The sequence below is a fragment of the Hypanus sabinus genome, chromosome 6, assembly GCF_030144855.1.
Source record: "Hypanus sabinus isolate sHypSab1 chromosome 6, sHypSab1.hap1, whole genome shotgun sequence".
NCBI classification, from domain to species: domain Eukaryota; kingdom Metazoa; phylum Chordata; class Chondrichthyes; order Myliobatiformes; family Dasyatidae; genus Hypanus; species Hypanus sabinus.
The window spans coordinates 86,539,578-86,567,315 of record NC_082711.1 but is presented as its reverse complement, the minus strand read 5'-3'; the positions used below and the strand labels follow the sequence as shown (position 1 = coordinate 86,567,315).

Sequence of the window (27,738 nt, the reverse complement as noted above, 5' to 3'; positions counted from 1 at the left end):
TCTTCATTTTTACCCTCCGTCTACACTAAAACACTGTTTTCATCCCCTGAAACCACAGCTTTTCAGAAACTCGTTCCAGGGTGGGTATTTTTGAAAATGCTGCTTGGGCAGATCAGCGTGGACAGCATAACCGGAGACTTTTGAAAATGCTATCAGACCACAGCGCACTATTTGATTATTTTCTTGATCGCAATCTAACATTTTCAGAACAGACGGCAATGAGACTGAAGCCAGAAGAGTTAGAAATGTAGTCAGCAAATACTTTGACCCATAACTTACTGAATAAATAAGTATACTCACTTTGCCCTGTTTTCCGTCCTTGCTCATATGAAGGTGGTTTACTTATTTATACAAGTACTTCTCAGACAATAGATGTGTAACAACCTAATGTAACATTGTATGGAAATACAAGATAACACTGATGCAGACATGATTTATACATTTAACAAGGAGCTTTATTAATGCAACAGAGCTAGTCAGTTCTTCAATATTCATCATCAGCCGGGTCAATCTGTCCGTTAACTCCCTGTCGGTTGCCTCTGTACGCTCCAGTATTTGCTTTTCTTTGCTTTAAGTTCTCCAACGCGCACTTTTACGGCGAGATTCGACACTAAACATATCGCTCGTTTTCGGTAGATGTGTACTCCGCATGCGAAGTAGGAGGAGATTCGCCGAAATCTCTGTTTCAGTGTGGAAAGAGATATTTTCAAAAATTCAGTGTGGACACCTATCATTTTTACGTGAAACCGGCTTTTTCAAAATTATCTGGTCTAGTGTGGACGTAGCCTAAGATTCTGCAAACTAAATGATCTGTCAATGCCTAGTTAAGACCATTACTGAACTGAAAATCTCTTCAATTCAGCCATGTATTCTGAATGGATTCCCCTTTTGGATTGCGCTAATGAAACCTAAATCACTTTGCAATTAACAATGGATTTGGTTCTTCGTGTTCCTGCATTAATTTTCCAATAGCACCAAAGCTCATTTCTGAGGGTTTGGTTGGAGCAATCAGACTTTGAAGCAAAGTGTATTCCTTTAAACTTAAAGAACTGGGAACTTTTCATTGTCTCCAAAAACTGTTTCAGACTGTATTGTAGTCTGACTCAAGCTGAGTCAAAAAGCTGTCCTAGAGACGTCTCAGAAATGATACCCTTACACCTACCTCCACATCTTTCCTGAGCCTTTAATGCTAATAGCAATCTCAGTTAATGTTTTGGAAATTGAAATCCCCTTGTACTATAATCCTGTTTTGAACATATTGCTATTTACCTTTTCATCTGTTCCTTCCTTTCTTTGGCTGTTTGGTCTATAGTGCACCCCCAACAAACTCTTCCTTTAGTTTAAATTGATCCTTTAATAACTCGTTGGAATAAAATTACTAAAATCTGTACCATTGAATTAATACACACAGCAACATTTCATTCTGCTCAGATGTCAGAATTCTTAAATCAATTTCTTGCTAATCACAGATGCTCTTTTTTTCAGGGTTGTTAATATAATAGGTAATTTGAGAACTTGAGTATTCACCTGTTCATTTTCATTTTTACAGAAGCGAAATAAAGGGGCATTTCTGCTATATGTAAGTACCTCGATGAAGTAGTAACATTGTAAGGAGTTCAAATATGTTAATCTTCTGTTGCTTTTTGAAAGATCTTAATTGTAGCATCGATACATGTTATAATATTTTTGTATTTAGTTAAACTAACCTGCCTCCACTTCTTTTGGACCTATGAACTGGCCTTACAACTTGCTATGTATCCAAACCTCTGAGATTATTCTAAGAGTGGAGATTTTTATTTGACCTTGAAGGAAATATTATAAAGGCGAAACATGTATTATAAAAAAATAGATTTTCAATGCAGTTTGAGGTAGAAGCCCACAGACATAATCACTGTTCCACAAGACCATAAATTATAGGAGCAGAATTAGGCTATTTAGCCCTTTGAGTCTGCTCTGCCATTTCATCCTGTCTGATCAAATATTCCCCTCTGCCCAATCTCCTGCCTTTTCCCTTCATACCCTGAACAATCAATAATCTGTAAACCTCTGCCTTAAATATACCCAAGAACTGGCCTCCACAGCTGCCTGTGGCAAAGAATTGCAATGACTCACCAATCCCTGGCTAAAGAAATTCCCCCCAGAAGATGCCCCTGCATTTTGATTCTGTGTCCTCTGGCTTTGAATCTTTCCATCATGGGAAACCTCCTCGCCACATCTTCTCTCTCAAGGCATTTCACCATTTGATGGGTTTCAATGACATCATCCCACATTCTTCTGACTTCTAGTGCATATAGGCCCAGAGCTCTTCATGTGACAAGCCTTTCAATCCTGGAATCAGTTTTGTGAACCTCCTTTGAACCCTGTCCAGCTTCAGCACATCCTTTCTAAGAGGCCCAAAATTGCTCACAATACCCCAAGTGAGCCCTTACCAGTGCTTTATAACACCTCAACAGGACATCCTTGCTTTGTATTGTAGTCTTGAAATGAATGCTAACATCACATTTGCCTTCCTCACCTCAGCCTCAATCTACAAATTAGACATTAGGGATTCCTTCACAAGGACTCTCAAGTTCCTTTGCACCTCAGTTTCAGCTTGTTTTTTCTCTCTATTTAGGAAATAGTTAACCCTTTCATTTCTTCTACCAAAGTGCATGAGCATACAGTTGCCAATACTGTATTTCAACCGTTATTTCTGTGCCCATTCTCCTAATCCATGTCCTTCTATAGCTTCTCTACTTCCTCAAAACTATCTCTCCCTCTACCTTTCTTCAGATCGTCTGCAAACTTTGCAACAAAGCCATTAATTCCATCATCCAGATCATTGACATGTAACATAAAAGGTATCAGTCCTAACACAAACCCTTGTGGAGCACCACTAGTCACTGGCAGTCAGCCAGAATATACTCCCTTTATTCCCACTCTGTCTTCTGCCAACCGGCCACTGCTTTATCCATGCTGTATCTTTTCTGTGATACCATGGGCTTTTAGCATCTTAAGCAGACCTGTGTTTGGGACCCTGTCAAAGCCCTGCTGAAAATCCAGGTACAGAATTCTCTTTTGTCTATCCTGCTTGTTATTTCTTCAAAGTATTCCAAGAGATTTGTCAGGCAAGAGTTTCCCATGGGGGAAACTATGCTGACTACAGCCTATTTAATCATGTACCTCCAAGTTCTCTGAGACCTTATCCTTGATAATCAACTCCATCATCTGCCTAACCACTAAGGTCAGACTAATTGGTCTATAGTTTCCTTTCTTCTCCCTCTCTCCCTTCTTGAAAAGTGGAGTGACATTTGCAATTTTCCAGAATCTAGTTCTTGAAAGATCATTACTAATGCCTCCACAATCTTGTCAGCCACCTCCTTCAGAACCCTGGAGGGTAGACCATTTGATCCAGGTGACTTGTCTGCCTTCGACCTTTCATTTTTCCCAGGAACCTTATCTCTGTTTCTGGTAACTTCACACCATTCTGATGGTAGTAAAGTGAGAAGTGCACACATTTAAAATGGAAGAATTGTAAATGTAGATCTTACTAATTTTGGTGCAAAATGTGTCCAACCTTTTTCTCAATTTCTGTGTCGGCCAAGCAAGCTCACAGTTGCCTTCAGTTCATTAGAATGCCTTTACCCTATTGATTCCTTGCAAAAATCATGCTTTGCATTGCAGGGACTCTCAGTTTAATTCCCAAAATGTGTAATTCTATCTCATTAATTTTAACCTCTGCTTATCTGTGTTTGTGACAGAAATGGCACCGTTGGGACAGAGAAATCAGTATCATTTGTGGCCAGAGCTAAGGAATGGAGATTTGAGCATCAAAGGGAAAAACGTCAAAATATCAATTCTATTGTTTTAAATAATTTTACTCTTGAAATTCTGCATGTTAATCCAGACATACCTTTAAATGGATGCATTTAATAAAGTAATGTGGAGCTGAAATTTTTTTCATTTTAGAATAACTTAAATCAGATGATTATTGCTAAACTCTATCATTCCATTTTTCAGCACTTGCAGTTCTATTTACAAATTGTGTATTCCTAAAATTGTAATCAAATAAAGAATTCCATGTAGACAGTGTGATGTGTGAATGTATTTGTGTCAGTCAGCAGGTTACTTGGTCATGTTTCTGAATTCCCTCGCCACAGCACTTCAATACACATTACAACTTTGGGGGAAAATGTTGTGAACAGTTCTGCAGTAAGCTCCATCCCCCCTATGACTCCTCTCCATATCCCACGTTTCCTGTATTCACAACACTAAATTTGTGTTAATAATTTATTGAGTTACATAATCTTTTGGTTAAAGGCTTGTTGTAAGGCACATTCTGAAATCCTCTGCTGCAAATACAGTCCTTCGTAAAGTGGGCATGTTATCTGTTTGACCATAAGCTAGTCAAACTAAATGAAGTTTTCCAGATGAAAATTATTTGTTGAAGAAAAACTATGAATCATACTAGTTTTGTAAGTGTGCACAGTGCAAATATAAATCTGTAAAAGTGCAGTGACTCAGCTGGGGGAGCAGCTGCCTCACATCTGCAATGACACAGATTTAATCTTGGTCTCCAGTGCTTCGGGGTGATGTTTTCATATTCTCCCAGGGCTTGGTGATCCCTTTTGGCCAGCACAAACATGGAGAACCAACAATGTCTGTGTTTGTGTTACACGATTCTATCACTTGGTGGCTCTAAAATTTATTGGAGAAACAGGACTGTCAGCCCATCTAGTCCATGCCAAACTGTTATTCTGCCTAGTCCAATTGTCTCACACCTGGAGTACAGCCCTTCATAGTCCGTTGTGGTAATCCAAACTTCTTTTAAATATTGCAATCAGACCTGATGATAACACGTCCACTGGCAGCTTGTTCCACATTGGCACTGCTCTCTGATAGAAGAGGATCCTACTCAGTTTCCACTGAAATATTCCACGTTGCATATTTAACCTATGACCTCTAGTTCTGGTCTTGCCCAACCTCAGTGGAAAACACTATTTGCATTTATCCCTCATAATTTTGTATACTCTGTCAAATCTCCCCTCATTCTCCCAAGCTGCAGATCTTCGTTTTGCCGTGTGCTCTACTGTGCAATGTGCATGTCCCACCCTGGTTTGTCCTTACAAACACCTCACTCTTCTAAAACTGGAAATATTGGAAACGTATAATTGGTAAGATTCAAACTTGAGTGGAGAAAACCAAATGGATTTCTTGCTCTCCTTGTCCATTTGACAGAGGGAATAGGATTACTCTTTGAATAAGCATATACAAAATTAGTCAAATGTCTCTATCAATATTCTTAAGGAACTTTCTAAAACTCCAAAATCCAGCATCCAATGTTGATAGGTTGGCAGTTGTCTCATTCATTTTTACGGACTGCAAGCTGGGGATGCAGAGTACAGTTGGGGCTGATGTCCAGATTGTCATTCAGGATAGTGTGGCCGCTGGTGCGTTCGAGTCCAGAACATGATGCAGCAAGATTATGGTTATAATGGGATGTGTGCAGGAAAATCTAATGGAAGTGGGGAGAGAAAAGCATAAATGGGCAGAGGAATTGCGTAGGTGAGAGGATTTAGAGACAGAAGAGGGGTGGAGAAAGCCGGGAAAGGAATTGAAATTTTGAGTGAGAAGGGCAAGGTGAATTTGATACATATGAGTCAGTTTCAGGCTCTGTGTGAATAGGTGAGAAGAGAAAGTGAAGAGGAGAATAAAACGGTGAACACAAATAGAAAAACATTGTCATGATTTTCAGACTGCTGTGAATGTCTTGCACAAATTGACAACTGAGAAGAAGGGGAGCGTAGATCACACAAAGTGTTTAAAACAGATGAAAAAGCTGCCGAGTCAACTCTCAGCTCAGAGAGGAGTAATGCGTGCATTTTGTACGAGGGCTGGCAGTGATGGTGATGTAGACCTGGGTAATTTAGTGTATGAGGCAACACACTATGATAGTGAGGATGATTGGGGTAGAGGCTCACCTCCCAATGGATTTTTCCAAGAGGGGGTAGAACCTTCAACACCCACTGCCCCAATGATGCCCATGGCAAAGGGGAATGCAGGAGGACCAGTTGTGACATGATGTTCTACCCCATTTGCTGTGGCCCAATTGAGTGTTTAGCTGCAAATACACTGAAGGGTGGGCTGGGAGATGATCCTTGGTAACTTTTCCAGCATTCAGCATCAATGCTTCGATGAAGCAGAGGATCGGAAGTTCACCCTTCTGAGCCTTTCCTCACTGTTACACTCAGCCCTACCAAAGGAACAGGCACAAGGCCAAGGGGCACTGGGTGATTTGCAGGAGGCAATTTTAGAAGCTACAGGGACCTATTGAGGTGACCCAGTGGAGGCTTTGCCTAAGTACAGACAGTTGAAAGGGGAACACCGCACTGCATTTGTGATGCAGTTGTGGATGGTTTTCTTTGGAGTTTATGGTCCTAACTTGGACAGGCAGAATTTGACTCAACCCAGTAAGTTCTGGCTGAGGATCTTGGTACCACACAGTACTGAGGAGATCAGAAGAGTGGGTGAAATGTTTGACCCTACAGATCCCACACAATTTGTAACATAGGTACTCAGAAGGGTGATATGAGTATGGGAAAAAGAAGTAAGAAAGGAATGTACTAAAGAGGATAAGGGGAAATGGTTCGAAGATGGCTGTAAGAGAACAGGGTGTAGAGTGGCAGAATGGAAGGAGATGGGGTATGCAGCCATTGCACTCAACAGCGCCACCTAGTACAGGAGGTGGTTGAGGACGAGGTCAGAATACTTGCATTCTCCTTGTCATGAATACCAGATCCCCCATGGAAATGTTCCTTTTGAACTGAATTGACTTTATTACTTACATCTTTCATATGCATTACGTTATTTACATTACATCTCTGTCTAAATGTGCAATTTATAATGAGTAGTATGTAGAACAGGACAGTCAATATAACATAGAAATACAATTGTATCAGCATGAATCAATCACTCTGATGGCCTGGTGGAAGAAGATGTCCTGGAGTCTGACGGTCATGCCTTTTATGCCGCAGTACCGTTTCCCGATGGTAGCAGCTGGAACAGCTGTGGACACAAAGGTACTTTTGCAGGGATTTTCTACAACCCAGTGAGCTGGAAATGGTCAGGATGCAACAAAGGCTCCATTGCCACTAGAAGATCAACCACATTACCCACAAAGTAATTTCCAGGGTGCCAATGAAAAGACACAACCATATCCATAGTTACCTACAGAGGCTCCAAGTGCATAACGAGGGTGTCAGGCCTCTGTTACGTGGTGTGCACTGCAATGTGTTATGGTATGGGTAAACTCCTTGTAGATGAAATTTATTTGGGATACAAGAGGCTCTCAAACCACCATAAACACTTCCACATTCGATGTATCAAGTTGGGAAATACAAGATGCTATTACTTTAACCGGATTTACCGGACTCTCACAAGTAAGGAAGCTAACTACATCCATAAACAAACAGTTGAGACAGCTTAGTGTGCGCCACTCAGCTGTGCTCATCGACTTGCCAACTGCTTCAGAACATATTCTGGGAAGTGATTTTATGAGGAAAGCAGGTTTGAGTTTTGATCAGAAAAATTGTACGGTTTGGCAGTTAATGTTGATGGAGAGCAGGTCCCTATTGAGATTCCAGTGGGATGATGTGAGGATGGGATTTGTGAAGGTATGGCTGAAGGCAGAAGATATGACAAAGGACTCAAAAGGCTAGAGAAATTATTTTAGATTGCCGGGTAGTATTTAATCATATAACCATATAACAATTAAAGAAGGAAACAGGTGATCTCGGTCCTTCTAGTCCGAGCCAAACGCTTACGCTCACCTAGTCCCACCTACCTGCACTCAGCCCATAACCCTCCATTCATTTCCTGACCATACACCTATCCAATTTTACTTTAAATGACAATATCAAACCTGCCTCTACCACTTCTACTGCAAGCTCATTCCACACAGCTACCACTCCCTGAGTAAAGAAGTTCCACCTCGTGTTACCCCTAAAATTTTGCCCCTTATCTCTCAAATTATGTGCATTTGTTTGAATCTCCCCTACTCTCAATGGAAAAAAATCTATCCACATCAACCCTTTCTTTCCCTCTCATAATTTTAAATACCTCTATCAAGTCCCCCCAGAATCATCTGCGCTCCAAGAATAAAGACCTAATTTGTTCAACCTTTCTCTGTAACTTAGGTGCTGAAACCCAGGTAACATTCTGCTAAATCTCCTTTGTACTCTCTCTAATTTGTTGACATCTTTCTCATAGTTCGGTGAGCAGAACTGTACACAAAACTCCAGATTTGGCCTTATCAATGCCTTGTACAATTTTAACATTACATCCCAACTCCTGTACTCAATGCTCTGATTTATAAAGGCCAGCATACCAATAGCTTTCTTCACTACCCTATCCACATGAGATTCCACCTTCAGGGAACTATGCACCATTATTCCGAGATCACTCTGTTCTACTGCATTCCTCAATGCCCTACCATTTACCATGTATGTCCTTTTTTGAAGTCCTATGAAAATGTAACACCACACTCTTATCAGCATTGAACTCCATCTGCCATCTTTCAGCCCACTCTTCTAACTCGCCCAATTCTCTCTGCAAGCTTTGAAAACCTACTTCATTATCCACAACTCCAGCCAACTTACTACCATCTGCATACTTACTAATCCAATTTACCACCCCATCATCCAGATCATTAATGTATATGACAAACAACACTGGACCCAGTAGAAATCCCTCAGGCACACCACTAGTCACTGGCCTCCAACCTGGCAAACATTTATCCACCTCTATTCTCTGGCATCTCCCATCCAGCCAATGTTGAATCCATTTTACTATTTCAATATTAATTCCTAACGATTGAACCTTCCGAGTGGAACCTTGTCAAAGGCCTTACAGAAATCCATATAGACAACATCCACCGCTTTACCCTCATCAACTTTCCTAGTAAACTCTTCAAAAAATTCAATAACATTTGTCCATCTGCTCCTGTCCCCGGTCCTGCTCTACTCTGTCTCTCATCTATTTCACATTATTACCTGTATTGTTCTCACCTGTATGTCATTGTGCTCCACCTATCATCTGTCTCTCTGTTTATTTATCAGTGTATTTCATTATTGTGTTTTCATCTGTTTGTTGCCAAATTGTGCCAGTAAATTTTCCTGAGCCTTTCCAGCATTTGTATCCATACTCTGTCCGGCTGAATATCAACTCTGGCTGTTTCCTGATCCTGGTCTGTGGATTTCTCTGGATGTTTTGAACTCTGCCTGAACTTTGACACTGACTTTGTTTGTACCTCGGGATTTGTTAATCAATTAATATCACTGTGTGCACAGTACTGGGTCTGCGATTGGATTCCTGTTCCAGTGCCCTGACAATGTGAAACAATTAGTGCAAGAAACAAAGCTGAAGAATTTCTAACCAGATATACTGAGTGGGTGATAAGTTTTGTATTTTGCCCTCCACCACCCCACCCACACATCATAGAAACCAAACCTGCATCCGTATGATCTATTCAAAAGGTACAGTATTGTGAAATGGCTGAGTGCACTGGATCCACCAGGCCTATAGTTCCTGACATTGCCTAACTAGAACTAGTTGTTCCGGCCTCTTCACAAGCTGTTCTCGGAGTGCTATAGAACTGGTGTCTATCAGAAAATACAGATATTTGTCCAGACTGGGAAAGCAAGTTGAATGCAAAGTGACCATTCCATCATTACAGTGAAGGAATGTATCAAGAACACTGTACTGAACACCACATACTGTACCAATAACCTACACAGTCTGGCCTTTCTCAGACCAATTTATTCCTATATTTCATGGCAGCCTTGATCCAAAGACAAAGGAGCTCAGTTCCAGAGGTGATGTGATCAGACAGATTTCATGACCTATGTTGGTGATACTAAACCTGATTCTGATCATGACGGCTTGATTTAATGAGTGTACGGTATATCTCAGAGTGAAGCATCAATGTACTCCAGTCAAACAGAATTCAATGGCTGAAGGGATACATCACACAAAGAAACTTTATTTCTAGTTGCTGAAGGTCAATCATCTTGATTTCAGGACATTGTTGTAGATATCTCAGAGCTGCTTTCTAAGCCCAACCATTTTCAGCACTTGCGTTACTGACCTTCCCTCCATTATACGGTCAAAGATAGGGTTGTTTCCTGTTGATTATCAAGTGTTCTATTTTAAATTCCTTTGGTAGTAAAAGAGGGCATTCTTGATACAGAAAGATATGAGCAACATTAATCTGATAACACACTTTAACTAGCAAATTTTGTTTCTTGCTTTGACGCATTTTAATTCTGATTATTAATTCTGCTGGCTGGAGCTTACTCATTGGCTGAAAGGTTTAATTCAGCACCTATGTCTTGTGGCTTGCAGTACAGAACTCCAAACAAAGGAAAGATATGTTTTTTCACAGGCATCTAAACCAGCTCTTTTAGGTCTATTCTTCAATTGCAGTAGCACTGAGATGTACAATGTGTTGTATAAGAGGTGAGGCTGAAAATGCAGCCATGGAGAACAACTTAAAATAACTCACACAAAATGCTAGGTCAGGCAGCATTTATGAAAATGAGTAAACAATCGACGTTTTGGAACGAAACCTTTCTTCACGACTGAATGGAGAGAGGAACTATCTGGGCCAAAAGAACCTGCTTCTCTGTTGTATGACGTTACCTCAGAGATAAAATAAGTAATAATTCGAAAATTATTGATTGCCAGTCAGCCTTTATAAAATTTGAATCCGCAGCTGTCAGCCCCGGAGATCCTAATCGGGAATGAGTTTGGCGCCATTGGTTTTCCAGTTGGGTGACATGGAAAGCTGAGTGCAGAAGCAGTAAACCGCGCTGTATAAATGTGGCGTCTTGGAGTCAGTCAGTGAGAACGCAAACTCAGAACAGACTGTAATCCCGGTCACAGAGTGAACAAGGCAACTCACACCGGCTGAACAACCATGAAGTGGGGCATCGTCGTCCAAATCAGCTGCATTTTGTTGCTCTCTCTACCGTGTTCCGCAGAAGAAAAAGGTAACCCATTTAGAAAAATGGTTAGACGAGCTGGGAAAATTGCAGTAACGATAAGAATTTGTTTAAAAAAAAACAGCTGTGTTTCCTGTTTAGTGTTAATTTTTAAAAAACACAAGGCTGTGGAAATGACAAGACTTGCAATGTTTATATCACCATTGTTCCATAAATTACAGCGAATATATTTTCCATGCGTTTAGAGGAAAATTGAGTGTTGGTGTCACATCACAGCCTCTTTTAGTGCAGAGACAGAAAAAACTCAATCTAATCACTCAAAGTTGCAAAGCATCAGAAAGGAAATGTGGCGATATTTGTTATTTCGAGATGGTTTATCAGGTAATCTTTAAACTTGCACTAAGTTAAACATAACATCTTGTATTTTTTGTGGGCAGGGTGGAGTTAAGGGATGTTTTAATGTAATTTCCATAAACACATCTCTCTCGCACACACACATTTACACATAGTGTTGCCTGGTCAATGGGAATTGATATACGTTCAGTGCCCACTTTATTAGATACACCTGCTCATTAATGCAAATATCTAATCAGCCAATCATGTGGCAGAAACACTAATAACAACTTTATTTATTGAGCTCTCTTCGTATTGGCAGTGTTGTTCAATGTGCTTTACCAAGGGGTAAATTAAACCTTAAAATAAAGGCTAAAAATTAACATGAAAATAAAAGAATCATATTCTTTAAAAGCAAGGTTAAATATATAAGTTTTGAGCTGGTGTTTAAAAGTGTCAACTGAAACTGAAACATTTAGCTTTAGGTACTAATTCCACAAAGACCACAGATACCTAATAAAGTGAACACTGAGTTTCAGAGAATGGATGAATGGATGATGTACTGTGGTCAGTTTTTATTCAAGTTGTTTTTCCTACTTTAGATCCATCAGCATTAAGAACAAGAAGAACATGATAAGAAAGACTTCAGGTTTCTGTAACATCTTGTAATATAGAGTGAATAGTCAACAATCTGAATTGAGTGCACTGTATAAAATGCACTCTGTAATATTCAAATTTCTCCTCTGTTGAATTTCAAAATACTTAGCAACATAATCCTTTTGCTATTCGTTCGAAACATATCAAAATATTTTTGAATAACAACACATACAAAATGCTGGAAGTTCACAGCAGGCTAGGCAGCATCTAGGGAGAAGAGATGTCGAAGTTTCAGGCTGAGACCCTTCGTCAGGACTCAAAATATTTTTGAGTAATGTTAACTGATTGTAGAATGATTCCAAACAACATGTTGCCTATAAACTTAGAATTAGTGTGACACAATATAAAATTACAGAATTACAATATTCAAATTTGTCCTCTGTTGGACCTCAAAATATTTATCATAATCCCTTTGATTTTGCTTCTAGGCCTTTCAGAAATATTGTTTGACTAATGTTAACTTGTGTTAAGTGATTTTGAAATGTGAAAATCCCATCTGTTGTTTTCACAAATGGATTTAAATCCATCTGTGTTGAACCTGCTCAGATAATATTTTCATGAGGCATTTTACAGATGGAGTGGACCCCAGACCTAAAAAGGATGCAAGGAAGGAAATAGTTAAGAGTTTGATAATAATTTGTGACTGTTTATCAGTTACAGGCTTGGTATCAGAGGACTGGACACTTGGTCATGTGGTGCCATTGTTTAAAAAGGGAGAAAACCAGACACTGAGTAACCGCGGTTCAGTCAGTCTGCCTCAGGGGGCAAATAGTTGGAAATTTTTCTAAACATCAGTATAATCAGCATTTGGGAGATGAAATGTGCTCTAGCACAGCATTTGATCTGCATAGAGACATTTGATGATGTCCCAGTTGAAAATGAATGAAGAGTAGAAAAGCTCAATGTATATTAACTTTACGCTGGCTAAAGTCATCTAACACATCTTCAACTCTGTTTCCAGCTCTATTTTTGTATTTATTGGTAAAATACCAAAGATTATTATTTACATTATGGTTATTTTTTTAAGAAGTATCTGTCAGATTTTCCTTTCTGAAACTCTGCATGCAGTGCTGATAGATTATGTTGATTTTAAACTGCCTAAAGATGACAATCATGTAAATTCTATTTTTGGCAGTACATTTACTAAATAGTAACTTGTATTTCAATTGTTTCTTGCATCTTGACATTGAGACCTATGTTTTGGTGTGGTATTACAGTTTTACAAACACTACAGTTAATCACTTTGTCCTTTTCTTGTTCTAGTCAACTGTTCAGACCCAAAAAAAATAGGGTCGTGCAAAAACTATTTCCCTTACTATTACTACAATACGAAAACTCGGAAATGCGAGAGGTTCATGTATAGTGGCTGCGGTGGCAATGGGAACAAATATATGCTGCTAAGTGAATGCATTATACAATGTGAAAAAAGTTCAAGTAAGTTCCTAAAACATTATTTTTGTTCTGCTTGAACAAGAAAACTTTTCCAAAATACCTATACTCCCCTGATGAAGGAAAGAGAATGTAACAAGAAGCAAGACTCAGAACAGGTCAGACAGCATTTATAGAGAAATAAGTGGTTAACGTTGCAGGCTGAGAGATTTCACCAAGTCTTGGTCCAAAATGTCTGTTTATTCATCCGCATAGATGCTGCCTGACCTATAGAGTTCCTCCAGCACTTTGTCTGTGTTGCTCTGGATTTTTGGCATCTGCAGAATTTCTTGTGTTTAAGAAGGAAAGAGTTCTTGCACAGTGGAACAATTTCAGAGTCTGACCAGTCAAGAACCTGAGAGACACAGCCAAGTACTCTTCAACTTCCAGTTATACTAAGGCAATATCATTTTAAATTTAAAATGACTAGAAATTTATTTTTCATCTTCCCTGTTAATAATTTTGAAACATTTGACATTATTCTTTTCAAAGCTTCTTCTTAATGATTTTATCTAAAGTCTGTATAACTAATTCAGTAATTACTACGGAATTTAGTTTTTATTATGTATCTCCCAATTTTGAAAATCCCATTGTCTCACTATGCTCTCTCATATAAATGCTAATGCTGTCCTGTTTCAAAATACTTTCACACGTGATGTTGAATGTTCCAGTTCTAGAATCCTGAGTTTAAGCTAAGGTCTTAAATCATATAATAATAGGTATCTATCAGTACACTGAATGAAGGAAGATTGTGCTACATCAATATATAATGAAAAGACTACTTGTCGCCATAAGTGTAAAAGATATAGAGTAAGGCATTGCAGACGCGGTGATCTGTGGGGCATCAGTGTTGAGCAAAGTCATGGGACGGGTGTTACTGCCTCTGATTGCAGTCTGTTGGTTACGTTTATGTAAAAAATTTGTAATTTTTAACAAACGCGTGTATTTTTCAAACTCCCTGGCAGAAAGCGGTATAACAGATTAACTAACGTTTTATAGCTTTCTCATTTTTCATTGGCTACGTATTAGCACATTACCCACATGATGTAACTGTTCTAATCATATAACCCATTAATGTATCACTAAGAAGTATTCTTTTATAACTATGTGATAGACTTTTCAGAAGCACCATCTTTATTCCTTTGTCTCACACCCCTCCCCACCACCAACATCCTTTCTCAGCTCTTTATTTGTTTACTTGGTATTTGTATGTTTATTTATATATGAAAGTAAGCTGAAATCCTGGAATTAAGACTGCTTGCCACTTTTGACTTGTGGTGTGTGGGGCATCAGTGTTGAGAATAATTTGGCAGAGGTTTTGCTGCTGCTGCAGTCTGTTGGTAAGGATCACTTGTAAAGGGAAGTGTTTAGTCCCAATCTCAGAGTTTGGTGGTAATTTTTCTTGGAATTATTGGTTGAAGGAAGAACAGTAGGCAATAAAATAGTCCAGTGGAGGAGTCTTTACAATGTGAAGATGTGCCAAAGTGAGTATAGGGCTTGTTTCTGGAATCTGGAGTCAGGCACATGGATGACATGCTAAATTAGGTAAATTGGTTTATTGCTGTCACATGACCTGTGCTACAGTGAAACATTTGTCTTGCATCGCACCCAGATAGATCAATTCATTACAACAATGCAGTGAGGTGGTACGAGGAAAAGAGGATGCAGAATGAAGTGTTACAATTGCAGAGAAAGTGCAGAGCCAGTAGATGACAAGGTGAAAGGCCATAAATGTTGTAGATGGTCAAAAGCCCATCTTATCATAGATGGGAGCAAGTTAATCATTTTTTATCTGGGTTAGAAACCGTTCTGGAGTTAATAGTAATTGGTCTCTGACTAATGGTACATGATTTCGGGCTTTTGTATCTGTACCCTGATGTGATGTATTTATGCATAAAAACCCATAATTATTTAGACAAGAATGCTTAATCAATACAAATACAAGATTCCTCAAATATTAAATACACAGCACTCCTCCTTGCTTAGCTATAAACTCCAACTCAATTGAATGCATTGCAACTACATGCACAGATAAAAGACATCCACAACGTATTATATTTTAATTTGTCACACTTGGGCTGAAAGATTAAATGACTGAAGGTTTTCTTACTCTTGTGGGATAATGCCTTTCCTGACAAGGGAATCACTCTGCTGGCATGTGAGACTTGTGGCTGTGAATCATCCCAGGTTCTGGAGCCTACTCTGAGACTGCAGGAAATGGTTCTGATAGCAGTAGTCAACTTTCTGCCCATCACAGCTGATTGATGTGTCTCCTGACGATATCAACTGCAAACTCCATCGTGTAGGAGAGTGGTCCAGTTTTGTCGTTAATCTTGCCAAGTACCTACATCTCACGCTTTGTCCTTCGCCATTTCCTCCTGATCTGCAGTATTGAGTTCAAGAAGTTTGGCAGGAACCTGTTACAGTCATTGATTAAATCCTAGAAACAAACTACAACTCTGATGCATCCTTTTGCCTCCATGGTTTGAATTTTCTCAGTATAGTTGTGTAGTTCTTGTGCATCAAATGTGTGATCACAGTAGGTGATGCTTGGTTTAAATAATTCACACTTGTTGTTTTGGGCTCTGCGCCAATACGCTAATCTTTTTAACACTGTCTTGAGGTCCTCGAGCTGCTCCTTGTCATCCTTACTATTTACAGTGATGTCTTTCAGATAACATGGAGTGCCTAGGCAACCTTGCAGAACCCAGAAGAGGAAGAAACTGTGTAATTAAAACAAGAAATTAAACAAGTGGTTTCTACCAGAGTGCAAGTGCAGTTCCTCCTTCAAAAATAAGCCTTTGTTATAATAATAAAATCCTTTGTGAATATTTATGGTGAAGATGGTCTCTTCTTCCATCTTCACCAGTAGGTGGGACTCATAAGTAAACTTTGCTGAAGTGTTTTCCTCCAGAAAGGCTTGTGAAGATATCTCCTGTCCTGGGCCATAACCATTGTAGATGTGCTGCACTCGACTTTGAAAAGAATTGCTTCATACTCCAGGTGACCTAGCTCACTGGTATCTTTATCACCAGTCATAAAAGGAACTGGGTAGGTTTGGGTGTGGTACATTCATTTAACAATATTTTGCCCTTTAATATGGTGGTGTTTTCCAATGTCTTTCTTTAACATCCAGTACACTTCTTAATTGTCTTGCAGTTGGCTTCATTGCAGGGGTTGTGGCATGCAAATTGCGGAGGGATCTGAAATCAAGTTGTAGTTGCCTCAGCTATCCATGCTCCCACAATGCTGGTCCTTCTGTTTTTACCACATACGAGCCCAATGTGGCTTGTGGCTGTTGTATTTCATTGTCAATCCCTCAGGAATTGTGTTTTCTCCAGTACAAGTTCTTTGTTGCATATCTGAATGCTTCAGTTTAGTACCTTTAAAATGCTGTTCACACTCATTTTGTGGGATGACTGAAACAGCCAAACTAGTGTCCAATTTCGTTTTAAATAACTTGCCATTCCATTCTAGTACAAGTCATAGTGCTTGTCATTTGTTCATTTTCATATGGTAGATCTCAAGGCTACGCAGCCCTGTGTCAGTCTCACCATTGTCAGATTTTTCATCAACAGCATGCAGATTGGTGCTCTCTTTAAAACTGCAAGTTGACTCTTTAGCTCTTTCTTCTCCCTGAACCATCCATTTATTTTTGTCTTTCCGACATGCTCTTTGCATGTGTCCAACTTGCTGCATTCTCTGTAACTTTTGCCTTTAACTGCATTTGTTTGTGTATGTGAGTCCCCTGCCATATCAGTAACACTATTTATTTTGCCAGGCTGGTTTCTGTTTAGACTCTGCAATTTTTTCTCACTTTCACTCCTGACTGCAATTCTGTCTGTAACAGATTGTAACAGATCACCATTGTACCAGTGATCTCAAATGCTCATTTGAATGCAAGTTGTTCTTCAGTTAAGAACCAGTTTTAAATGTTTCTTTGGCTTTATGGCTACATTCACACTACACTGGATAAATCTGTAAGCAAAGCTTTTTTTCTTCGTTTTTACCCTCCGTCCACACTAAAACACTGTTTTCATCCCCCGAAACCACAGCTTTTCAAAAACTCGTTCCAGGGTGTATATTTTTGAAAATGCTGCTTGGGCAGATCAGCGTGGACAGCATAACCGGAGACTTTTGAAAATGCTATCAGACCACAGCGCGCTATTTGATTGTTTTCTTGATTGCAAGCTAACAATTTCAGAACAGACGGCAATGAGACTGAAGCCAGAAAAGTTAGAAATGTACTCAGCAAATACTTTGATCCATAACTTACTGAATAAATAAGTATACTCACTTTGCCCTGTTTTCCGTCCTTGCTCGTATGAAGGTGGTTTACTTATTTATACAAGTGCTTCTCTGACAATAGATGTGTAACAGCCTAATGTAACATTGTATGGAAATACAAGATAACACTGATGCAGAAATGTTTTATACATTTAACAAGGTGCTTTATTAATGCAACAGAGTTAGTCAGTGTTTCAATGTTTGTTGTCAGCCTGGTCAATCTGTCCATGAACTCCCTGTCGGTTGCCTCCGAAAACTCCAGTATTTGTTTTTTTTTAGTTTTAGGCTCTCCTGTGCGAAAGCCAACAGCTGTCCATCGTTTAAAGTTTTTCTAGTCTGTAACTACACAAACGCGCACTTTTACAGCGAGATTCAACACGAAACATGTCGTTTGTTTTCTGTAGGTGTATCCTGCGCATGCTAGGCAGGAGGAGATTCGCCGAAATCTCCGTTTCACTTTGGATAGAGATATTTTCAAAAATTCAGTGTGGACGCCTATCGTTTTTACGCAAAACTGGCTTTTTCAAAATTATCTGGTCTGGTGTGGATGTAGCCTAAGATTCTGCAAACTAAATGATCTGTCAATGCCGAGTTAAGACCATTACTGAACTGACAATCTCTTCAATTCAGCCGTGTATTCTGAATGGATTCCCGTTTTGGATTCCGCTAATGAAACCTAAATCATTTTGCAATTAACAATGGATTTGGATCTTGGTGTTCCTGCATTAATTTTCCAATAGCACCAAAGCTCATTTCTGATGGTTTGGTTGGATCAATCAGACTTTGAAGCAAAGTGTATTCCTTCAAACTTAAAGAACTGGGCACTTTTCACTGGCTATTTCACTTGCTTCAAAATACTGTCCCAGTAGCTCAGTATACATAAGCCAGTTACCCGCTGTGTAATCAGACTTGTCAATCTTTGACGTAGCCAACCATTAGCGATTTCCGATTATTACCACCTGGTACTTGTACTTTACGGACCTGCAAATTCTTCCCGTTTTCTGTCATTTTGAGATAGTCAGCACATGCTGACTACATGTAGTTTAATTAACATTCCTTACTGTTGGTATTAAAATTTTGAACATCTTACTGCGCTTCAACAGTAGCCTTTTTTTTTGAAAACTTTTTTAATTGCATTTTTAAGTAATTACAGAGTAAAGTATGAAAAAAAATGTATATAACCCTTCCCCCTCCCCTTAACCCCTCCCCCTAACTGCCCTATAGAAAAAAAGAGAAAGAAAGAGAAAAAAAAAGAAAAAAAGAAAGAAAGAATGCCTGGTTGTTGGAAGATCCCCACATGCTCCATGGAGTTCGTAATAACTTTAATATATATATTTATTTCTTTCCCCCAATAACCAATTGTTTCATCTTCAGAGCATCTATATATTTAGTCCTGTCTTTTGTAAATAAGGGCTCGAAATTTTCAGAAATGTTTCATATTTATCTCTTAAATTATAAGTAATTTTTTCTAATGGAATACAGCCATAGATTTCTTTCTTCCAAGAGTCTATACTTAAATATGTATCCGATTTCCAAGTAACTGCGATAGCTTTTTTGGCTACTGCCAGTGCAATTTTTATGAATTCTTTCTGATATTTATTTAGTTTGAGTTTTGGTTTTATCCCTTCAATATCACCTAGTAAGAGTAATATTGGATTATGAGGAAATTGTGTTCCTGTAATTTGTTCCAGTAAAAGTCTTAAATTTGTCCAAAAAGGTTGAATTTTAGAGCAAGACCATGTAGAATGTAAAAAAAAGTACCAGTTTCCTGGTTACATCGGAAACACTGATCCGATAAATTTGGATTTAATTTATTTATTTCTTGTGGTGTAATATATAATTGATGTAGAAAATTATACTGCACTGATCTTAACCGAACATTTATTGTATTCGTCATACTATCAAGACATAGTCTTGACCAATTTGTTTCTTCAATTTTAATATTCAATTCGCTTCCCCAGTTTTGTCTTGACTTATGGACTCCTTGTTTAATTGCCTGTTTTTGAGTCAAATTATACACACAAGATATAAATTTTTTAATGTTTCCTTTTTGAATTAAAATTTCTATTCATTAGATTTTGGCAATAACATTGTTTGGCCTAATTTTTCTCTTAAATAAGCCCTTAATTGAAAGTAACAAAATAAAGTGTTATTTGATACTTTATATTTATTCTTTAATTGATCAAATGACATTAATATACCTCCTTCAAAACAATCTCCTATATATCTAATCCCTTTTTGAAACCAATTATATAAAAGTTGATTGTCCATTGTGAAAGGAATAAGTTTATTTTGAATTAAAGATCTTTTTGCTAATAAAGATTTTTTGTCTCATCATCAACATTTATCTTATTCCATAAGTCAATCAAATGTTTTAATATAGGAGATTCTTTCTTTTCCTGTATCCATTTAGATTCCCATTTGTATATAAAATCTTCTGGTACATTTTCTCCTATTTTATCTAGTTCTATTCTAACCCATGCCGGTTTATCTTTCTCGAAAAAAGATGCAATAAATCTAAGTTGATTTGCTTTATAATAATTCTTAAAATTTGGAAGTTGTAATCCTCCTAGATCAAATTTCCATGTCAATTTTTCCAACGATATTCTTGACATCTTACCTTTCCGGAGAAATTTCCTCACATATTTGTTTAACTCTTGAAAAAACTTCTGGGGTAATTGTATTGGTAATGATTGAAATAAATATTGTAGTCTAGGGAATATATTCATTTTTATAGTATTTACTCTACCTACTAATGTTATTGGTAATGCCATCCATTTATCAAGATCTTCCTGAAGTTTTTTCAAAAGTGGTAAATAATTTAATTTGTATAAGTTTTTTATGTCATTATCAACTCTTATACCTAAATATTTTATACCATTTGCCGGCCATCTAAATTGAGTTATTAATCGACATTGATTATAATCTCCTTTAGTAAGAGGTAAAATAACAGTAGCCTTCTTGGGTTCATTTTAAAAATATCTTATCTCAAATGTAACATCAAAATATTAAATCACTTCAAAGGAAATGCTGGTCTAACCTTGTGTTTACTTTAAGTGAGGTGAGCACTGATTTATTTTCATGATTATATATGTAATGTATTTTTACATTTAACCTGTAATACATTATTTAAATGAACATGTATGCTTAATCAAATGATACAAGACTACTCAAATATTATTGATATATTCAATACACAACAATCACTATCTCCAAAAATTCCTGTTTCATACTGTATTGTACTCTGACTCAATCTGAGTCAAGAAGCAGTCCTAGACACATCTCAGAAATGATGCCCTTACACCTACCTCCACATCTTTCCTGAGCCTTTAATGCTAATAGCAATCTCAGTTAATGTTTTGGAAATTGAAATCCCCTTGTACTATAATCCTCTTTTGAACATATTGCTATTTACCTTTTCATCTGTTCCTTCCTTTCTTTGGCTGTTTGGTCTATAGTACACCCCCAACAAACTCTTCCTTTAGTTTAAATTGATCCTTTAATATCTCGCTGGGATAAAATTACTAAAATCTGTACCATTGAATTAATGCACACAGCAACATTTCATTCTGCTCAGATGTCAGAATTCTTAAATCAATTTCTTGCTAATCACAGATGCTCTCTTTTTTTTCAGGGTTGTTAAAATAGGTAATTTGAGAACTTCAGTATTCACCTGTTCATTTTCATTTTTACAGAACTGAAATAAAGGGGCATTTCTGCTATATGTAAGTACCTCGATGAAGTAGTAACATTGTAAGAAGTTCAAATATGTTAATCTTCTGTTGCTTTTTGCAAGATCTTAATTGTAGCATCGATACATGTTATAATATTTTTGTAATTAATTAAACCAACCTGCCTCCACTTCTTTTGGACCAATGAACTGGCCTTACAACTTGCTATGTATCCAATCTCTGAGATTATTCCAAGAGTGGAGATTTTTATTTGACCTTGAAGGAAATATTATAAATGAGAAACATGTATTTAAAAAAAAAATAGATTTTCAGTGTAGTTTGAGGTAGAAGCCCACAGACTAAATCACTGTTCCAAAATAGCATCAATTATAGGAGCAGAATTAGGCTATTTAGCCCTTTGAGTCTGCTCTGCCATTTCATCCTGTCTGATCAAATATTCCCCTCTGCCCAATCTCCTGCCTTTTCCCTGTCCCTTCATACCCTGAACAATCAATAATCTGTCAACCTCTGCCTTAAATATACCCAAGAACTGGCCTCCACAGCTGCCTGTGGCAAAGAATTGCAATGACTCACCAATCCCTGGCTAAAGAAATTCCCCCCAAAAGATGCCCCTGCATTTTGATTCTGTCCCCTCTGGCCTTGAATCTTTCCATCATGGGAAACCTCCTCGCCACATCTTCTCTCTCAAGGCATTTCACCATTTGAAGGGTTTCAATGACATCACCCCACATTCTTCTGACTTCTAGTGCATATAGGCCCAGAGCTCTTCATGTGACAAGCCTTTCAATCCTGGAATCAATTTTGTGAACCTCCTTTGAACCCTGTCCAGCTTCAGCACATCCTTTCTAAGAGGCCCAAAATTGCTCACAATACCCCAAGTGAGCCCTTACCAGTGCTTTATAACACCTCAACAGGACATCCTTGCTTTGTATTGTAGTCTTGAAATGAATGCTAATATCACATTTGCCTTCCTCACCTCAGCCTCAATCTACAAATTAGACATTAGGGATTCCTTCACAAGGACTCTCAAGTTCCTTTGCACCTCAGTTTCTGCTTGTTTTTTTTTACTCTATTTAGGAAACAGTTAACCCTTTCATTTCTCTTACCAAAGTGCATGAGCATACCCTTGCCAATACTGTATTTCATCTGTTATTTCTGTGCCCATTCTCCTAATCCATGTCCTTCTATAGCTTCTCTGCTTCCTCAAAACTACCTCCCCCTCTACCTTTCTTCAGATCGTCTGCAAACTTTGCAACAAAGCCATTAATTCCATCATCCAGATCATTGACATGTAACATAAAAGGTATCAGTCCAAACACACACCCTTGTGGAGCACCACTAGTCACTGGCAGCCAGCCAGAAAATACTCCCTTCATTCCCTCTCTGTCTTCTGCCAACCGGCCACTGCTTTATCCATGCTGTATCTTTTCTGTGATACCATGGGCTTTTAGCATCTTAAGCAGACCTGTGTGTGGGACCTTGTCAAAGGCCTGCTGTAAATTCAGGTACAGAATTCTCTTTTGTCTATCCTGCTTGTTATTTCTTCAAAGTATTCCAAGAGATTTGTCAGGCAAGAGTTTCCCATGGGGGAAACTATGCTGACTACAGCCTATTTAATCATGTACCTCCAAGTTCTCTGAGACCTTATCCTTGATAATCCTCAACTCCATTATCTGCCCAACCACTAATTGGCCTATAGTTTCCTTTCTTCTCCCTCTCTCCCTTCTTGAAAACTGGAGTGACATTTGCAATTTCCCAGAATCTAGTTCTTGATCGATCATTACTAATGCCTCCACAATCTTGTCAGCCACCTCTTTCAGAACCTTGGAAAGTAAGTAGACCATCTGATCCAGGTGACTTGTCTGCCTTCAGACCTTTCATTTTTCCCAAGAACCTTATCTCTGTTTCTGGTAACTTCACACCATTCTGCTGGTAGTAATGTGTGAAGTGCACACATTTAAAATGGGGAAATTGTAGATGTAGATCTTACTAATTTTGGTGCAAAATGTGTCCAGCCTTTTTCTCAATTTCTGTGTCGGCCAAGAAAGCTCACAGTTGCCTTCAGTTCATTAGAATGCCTTTACCCTATTGATTCCTCACAAAAATCATGCTTTGCATTACAGGGACTCTCAGATTAATTCCCAAAATGTGTAATTTTATCTCATTAATTTTAACCTCTGCTTATGTGTTTGTGACAGAAATGGCACCGTTGGGACAGAGAAATCAGTATCATTTCTGGCCAGAGCTAAGGAATGGAGATTTGAGCATCAAAGAGAAAACTTCAAAATATTAATATTATTGTTTGAAATAATTTTACTCTTGAAATTCTGTATGTTAATCCAGACATACCTTTAATTGGATGCATTTAATAAAGATATGTGGAACTGTAATTTTTGTCATTTTAGAATAACTTAAATCAGATGATTATCGCTAAACTCTACCATGGTGGAGAATATTCCATTTTTCAGTTCTGGCATTTTTATATACAACTTGTGTATTGCTAAAATTATAATAAAATAAAGGAATTCCATGTAGACAGTGTGATGTGTGAATGTATTTGTGTCAGTCAGCAGGATACTTGGTCATGTTTCTGAATTCCCTCGCCACAGCACTTCAATACACATTACAACTTTGGGAAAATGTTGTGAACAGTTCTGCAGTAAGCTCCATCCCCCCTATGACTCCTCTCCATATCCCACGTTTCCCGTATTCACAACACTAAATTTGTGTTAATAATTGTTAATAATTTATTGTGTTAATAATTACATAACCTATTGGTTAAAGGCTTGTTGTAAGGCACATTCTGAAATCCTCTGCTGCAAGTACAGTCCTTCATAAAGTGGGCATGTTATCTGTTTGACCATAAGCTAGTCAAACTAAATGAAGTTTTCCAGGTGATAATTATTTGTTAAAGAAAAACTATGAATCATACTAGTTATGGAAGTGCGCACTGTGCAAATATAAATCCATAAGAGAGCAGTGACACAGCTGGGGGAGCAGCTGCCTCACATCTGCAATGACACAGATTTAATCTTGGTCTCCAGTGCTTCTGGGTGATGTTTTCATATTCTCCCAGGGCTTGGTGATCCCTTTTGGCCAGCACAAACATGGAGAACCAACAATGTCTGTGTTTGTGTTACACGATTCTATCACTTGGTGGCTCTAAAATTTATTGGAGAAACAGGACTGTCAGCCCATCTAGTCCATGCCAAACTGTTATTCTGCCTAGTCCAATTGTCTCACACCTGGCGTACAGCCCTTCATAGTCCGTTGTGGTAATCCAAACTTCTTTTAAATATTGCAATCAGACCTGATGATAACACGTCCACTGGCAGCTTGTTCCACATTGGCACTGCTCTCTGATAGAAGAGGATCCTACTCAGTTTCCACTGAAATATTCCACGTTGCATATTTAACCTATGACCTCTAGTTCTGGTCTTGCCCAACCTCAGTGGAAAACACTATTTGCATTTATCCCTCATAATTTTGTATACTCTGTCAAATCTCCCCTCATTCTCCCAAGCTGCAGATCTTCATTTTGCCGTGTGCTCTACTGTGCAATGTGCATGTCCCACCCTGGTTTGTCCGTACAAACACCTTACTCTTCTAAAACTGGAAATATTGGAAACGTATAATTGGTAAGATTCAAACTTGTGTGGAGAAAACCAAATGGATTTCTTGCTCTCCTTGTCCATTTGACAGAGGGAATAGGATTACTCTTTGAATAAGCATATACAAAATTAGTCAAATGTCTCTATCAATATTCTTAAGGAACTTTCTAAAACTCCAAAATCCAGCATCCAATGTTGATAGGTTGGTAGTTGTCAATCTCAGATTTTCGGACTGCAAGCTGGGGATGCAGAGTACGGTTGGGGCTGATGTCCAGATTGTCAGTCAGGATAGTGTGGCCGCTGCTGCGTTCGAGTCCAGAACATGATGCAGCAAGATTATGGTTATAATGGGATGTGTGCAGGAAAATCTAATGGAAGTGGAGAGAGAAAAGCATAAATGGGCAGAGGAATTGCGTAGGTGAGAGGATTTAGAGACAGAAGAGGGGTGGAGAAAGCCGGGAAAGAAATTGAAATTTTGAGTGAGAAGGGCAAGGTGAATTTGATACATATGAGTCAGTTTCAGGCTCTGTGTGAATAGGTGAGAAGAGAAAGTGAAGAGGAGAATAAAACGGTGAACACAAATAGAAAAACATTGTCAGGATTTTCAGACTGCTGTGAATGTCTTGCACAAATTGACAACTGAGAAGAAGGGGAGCGTAGATCACACAAAGTGTTTAAAACAGATGAAAAAGCTGCCGAGTCAACTCTCAGCTCAGAGAGGAGTAATGCGTGCATTTTGTACGAGGGCTGGCAGTGATGGTGATGTAGACCTGGGTAATTTAGTGTATGTGGCAACACACTATGATAGTGAGGATGATTGGGGTAGAGGCTCACCTCCCAATGGATTTTTCCAAGAGGGGGTAGAACCTTCAACACCCACTGCCCCAATGATGCCCGTGGCAAAGGGGAATGCAGGAGGACCAGTTGTGACATGATGTTCTACCCCATTTGCTGTGGCCCAATTGAGTGTTTAGCTGCAAATACACTGAAGGGTGGGCTGGGAGATGATCCTTGGTAATTTTTCAAGCACATTCAGCATCAACGCTTCGATGAAGCAGAGGATCGGAAGTTCACCCTTCTGAGCCTTTCCTCACTGTTACACTCAGCCCTACCAAAGGAACAGGCACAAGGCCAAGGGACACTGGGTGATTTGCAGGAGGCAATTTTAGAAGCTACAGGGACCTATTGAGGTGACCCAGTGGAGGCTTTGCCTAAGTACAGACAGTAGAAAGGGGAACACCGCACTGCATTTGTGATGCAGTTGTGGATGGTTTTCTTTGGAGTTTATGGTCCTAACTTGGACAGGCAGAATTTGACTCAACCCAGTAAGTTCTGGCTGAGGATCTTGGTACCACACAGTACTGAGGAGATCAGAAGAGTGGGTGAAATGTTTGACCCTACAGATCCCACACAATTTGTAACATAGGTACTCAGAAGGGTGATATAAGTATGGGAAAAAGAAGTAAGAAAAGAATGTACTAAAGAGGATAAAGGGAAATGGGTTCGAAGATGGCTGTAAGAGAACAGCGTGTAGAGTGGCAGAATGGAAGGAGATGGGGTATGCAGCCATTGCACTCAACAGCGCCACCTAGTACAGGAGGTGGTTGAGGACGAGGTCAGAATACTTGCATTCTCCTTGTCATGAATACCAGATCCCCCATGGAAATGTTCCTTTTGAACTGAATTGACTTTATTACTTACATCTTTCATATGCATTACGTTATTTACATTACATCTCTGTCTAAATGTGCAATTTATAATGAGTAGTATGTAGAACAGGACAGTCAATATAACATAGAAATACAATTGTATCAGCATGAATCAATCACTCTGATGGCCTGGTGGAAGAAGATGTCCTGGAGTCTGACGGTCATGCCTTTTATGCCGCAGTACCGTTTCCCGATGGTAGCAGCTGGAACAGCTGTGGACACAAAGGTACTTTTGCAGGGATTTTCTACAACCCAGTGAGCTGGAAATGGTCAGGATGCAACAAAGGCTCCATTGCCACTAGAAGATCAACCACATTACCCACAAAGTAATTTCCAGGGTGCCAATGAAAAGACACAACCATATCCATAGTTACCTACAGAGGCTCCAAGTGCATAACGAGGGTGTCAGGCCTCTGTTACGTGGTGTGCACTGCAATGTGTTATGGTATGGGTAAACTCCTTGTAGATGAAATTTATTTGGGATACAAGAGGCTCTCAAACCACCATAAACACTTCCACATTCGATGTATCAAGTTGGGAAATACAAGATGCCATTACTTTAACCGGATTTACCGGACTCTCACAAGTAAGGAAGCTAACTACATGCCTGAACAAACAGTTGGGACAGCTTAGTGTGCGCCACTCAGCTGTGCTCATCGACTTGCCAACTGCTTCAGAACATATTCTGGGAAGTGATTTTATGAGGAAAGCAGGTTTGAGTTTTGATCAGAAAAATTGTACGGTTTGGCAGTTTAATGTTGATGGAGAGCAGGTCCCTATTGAGATTCCAGTGGGATGATGTGAGGATGGGATTTGTGAAGGTATGGCTGAAGGCAGAAGATATGACAAAGGACTCAAAAGGCTAGAGAAATTATTTTAGATTGCCGGGTAGTATTTAATCATATAACCATATAACAATTAAAGAAGGAAACAGGTGATCTCGGTCCTTCTAGTCCGAGCCAAACGCTTACGCTCACCTAGTCCCACCTACCTGCACTCAGCCCATAACCCTCCATTCATTTCCTGACCATACACCTATCCA

The 27,738-nt window shown here is 38.9% G+C and overlaps 1 protein-coding gene and 1 long non-coding RNA gene across 2 annotated transcripts in view; both read left to right on the top strand.

The window, feature by feature from the left end:
* The window catches only part of LOC132395166 (BPTI/Kunitz domain-containing protein-like), a 68,407-nt gene extending 64,526 nt beyond the window's left edge, over nt 1-3,881 (top strand). The window contains exons 5-6 of the mRNA XM_059971463.1: nt 1,550-1,579; nt 3,741-3,881. Of these exons, the coding sequence (XP_059827446.1) occupies nt 1,550-1,560 (11 nt within the window). The 3' untranslated portion in view covers nt 1,561-1,579; nt 3,741-3,881. The remainder of the gene's footprint in view (nt 1-1,549; nt 1,580-3,740) is intronic.
* Nucleotides 3,882-10,444: 6,563 nt separating this feature from the next.
* Nucleotides 10,445-23,910, top strand: LOC132395659 (uncharacterized). Its single transcript, XR_009512704.1, has 3 exons — nt 10,445-11,027; nt 21,380-21,409; nt 23,575-23,910. It is a non-coding gene; the product is annotated as an uncharacterized LOC132395659 (long non-coding RNA).
* The last annotated feature ends 3,828 nt before the right edge of the window (nt 23,911-27,738 follow it).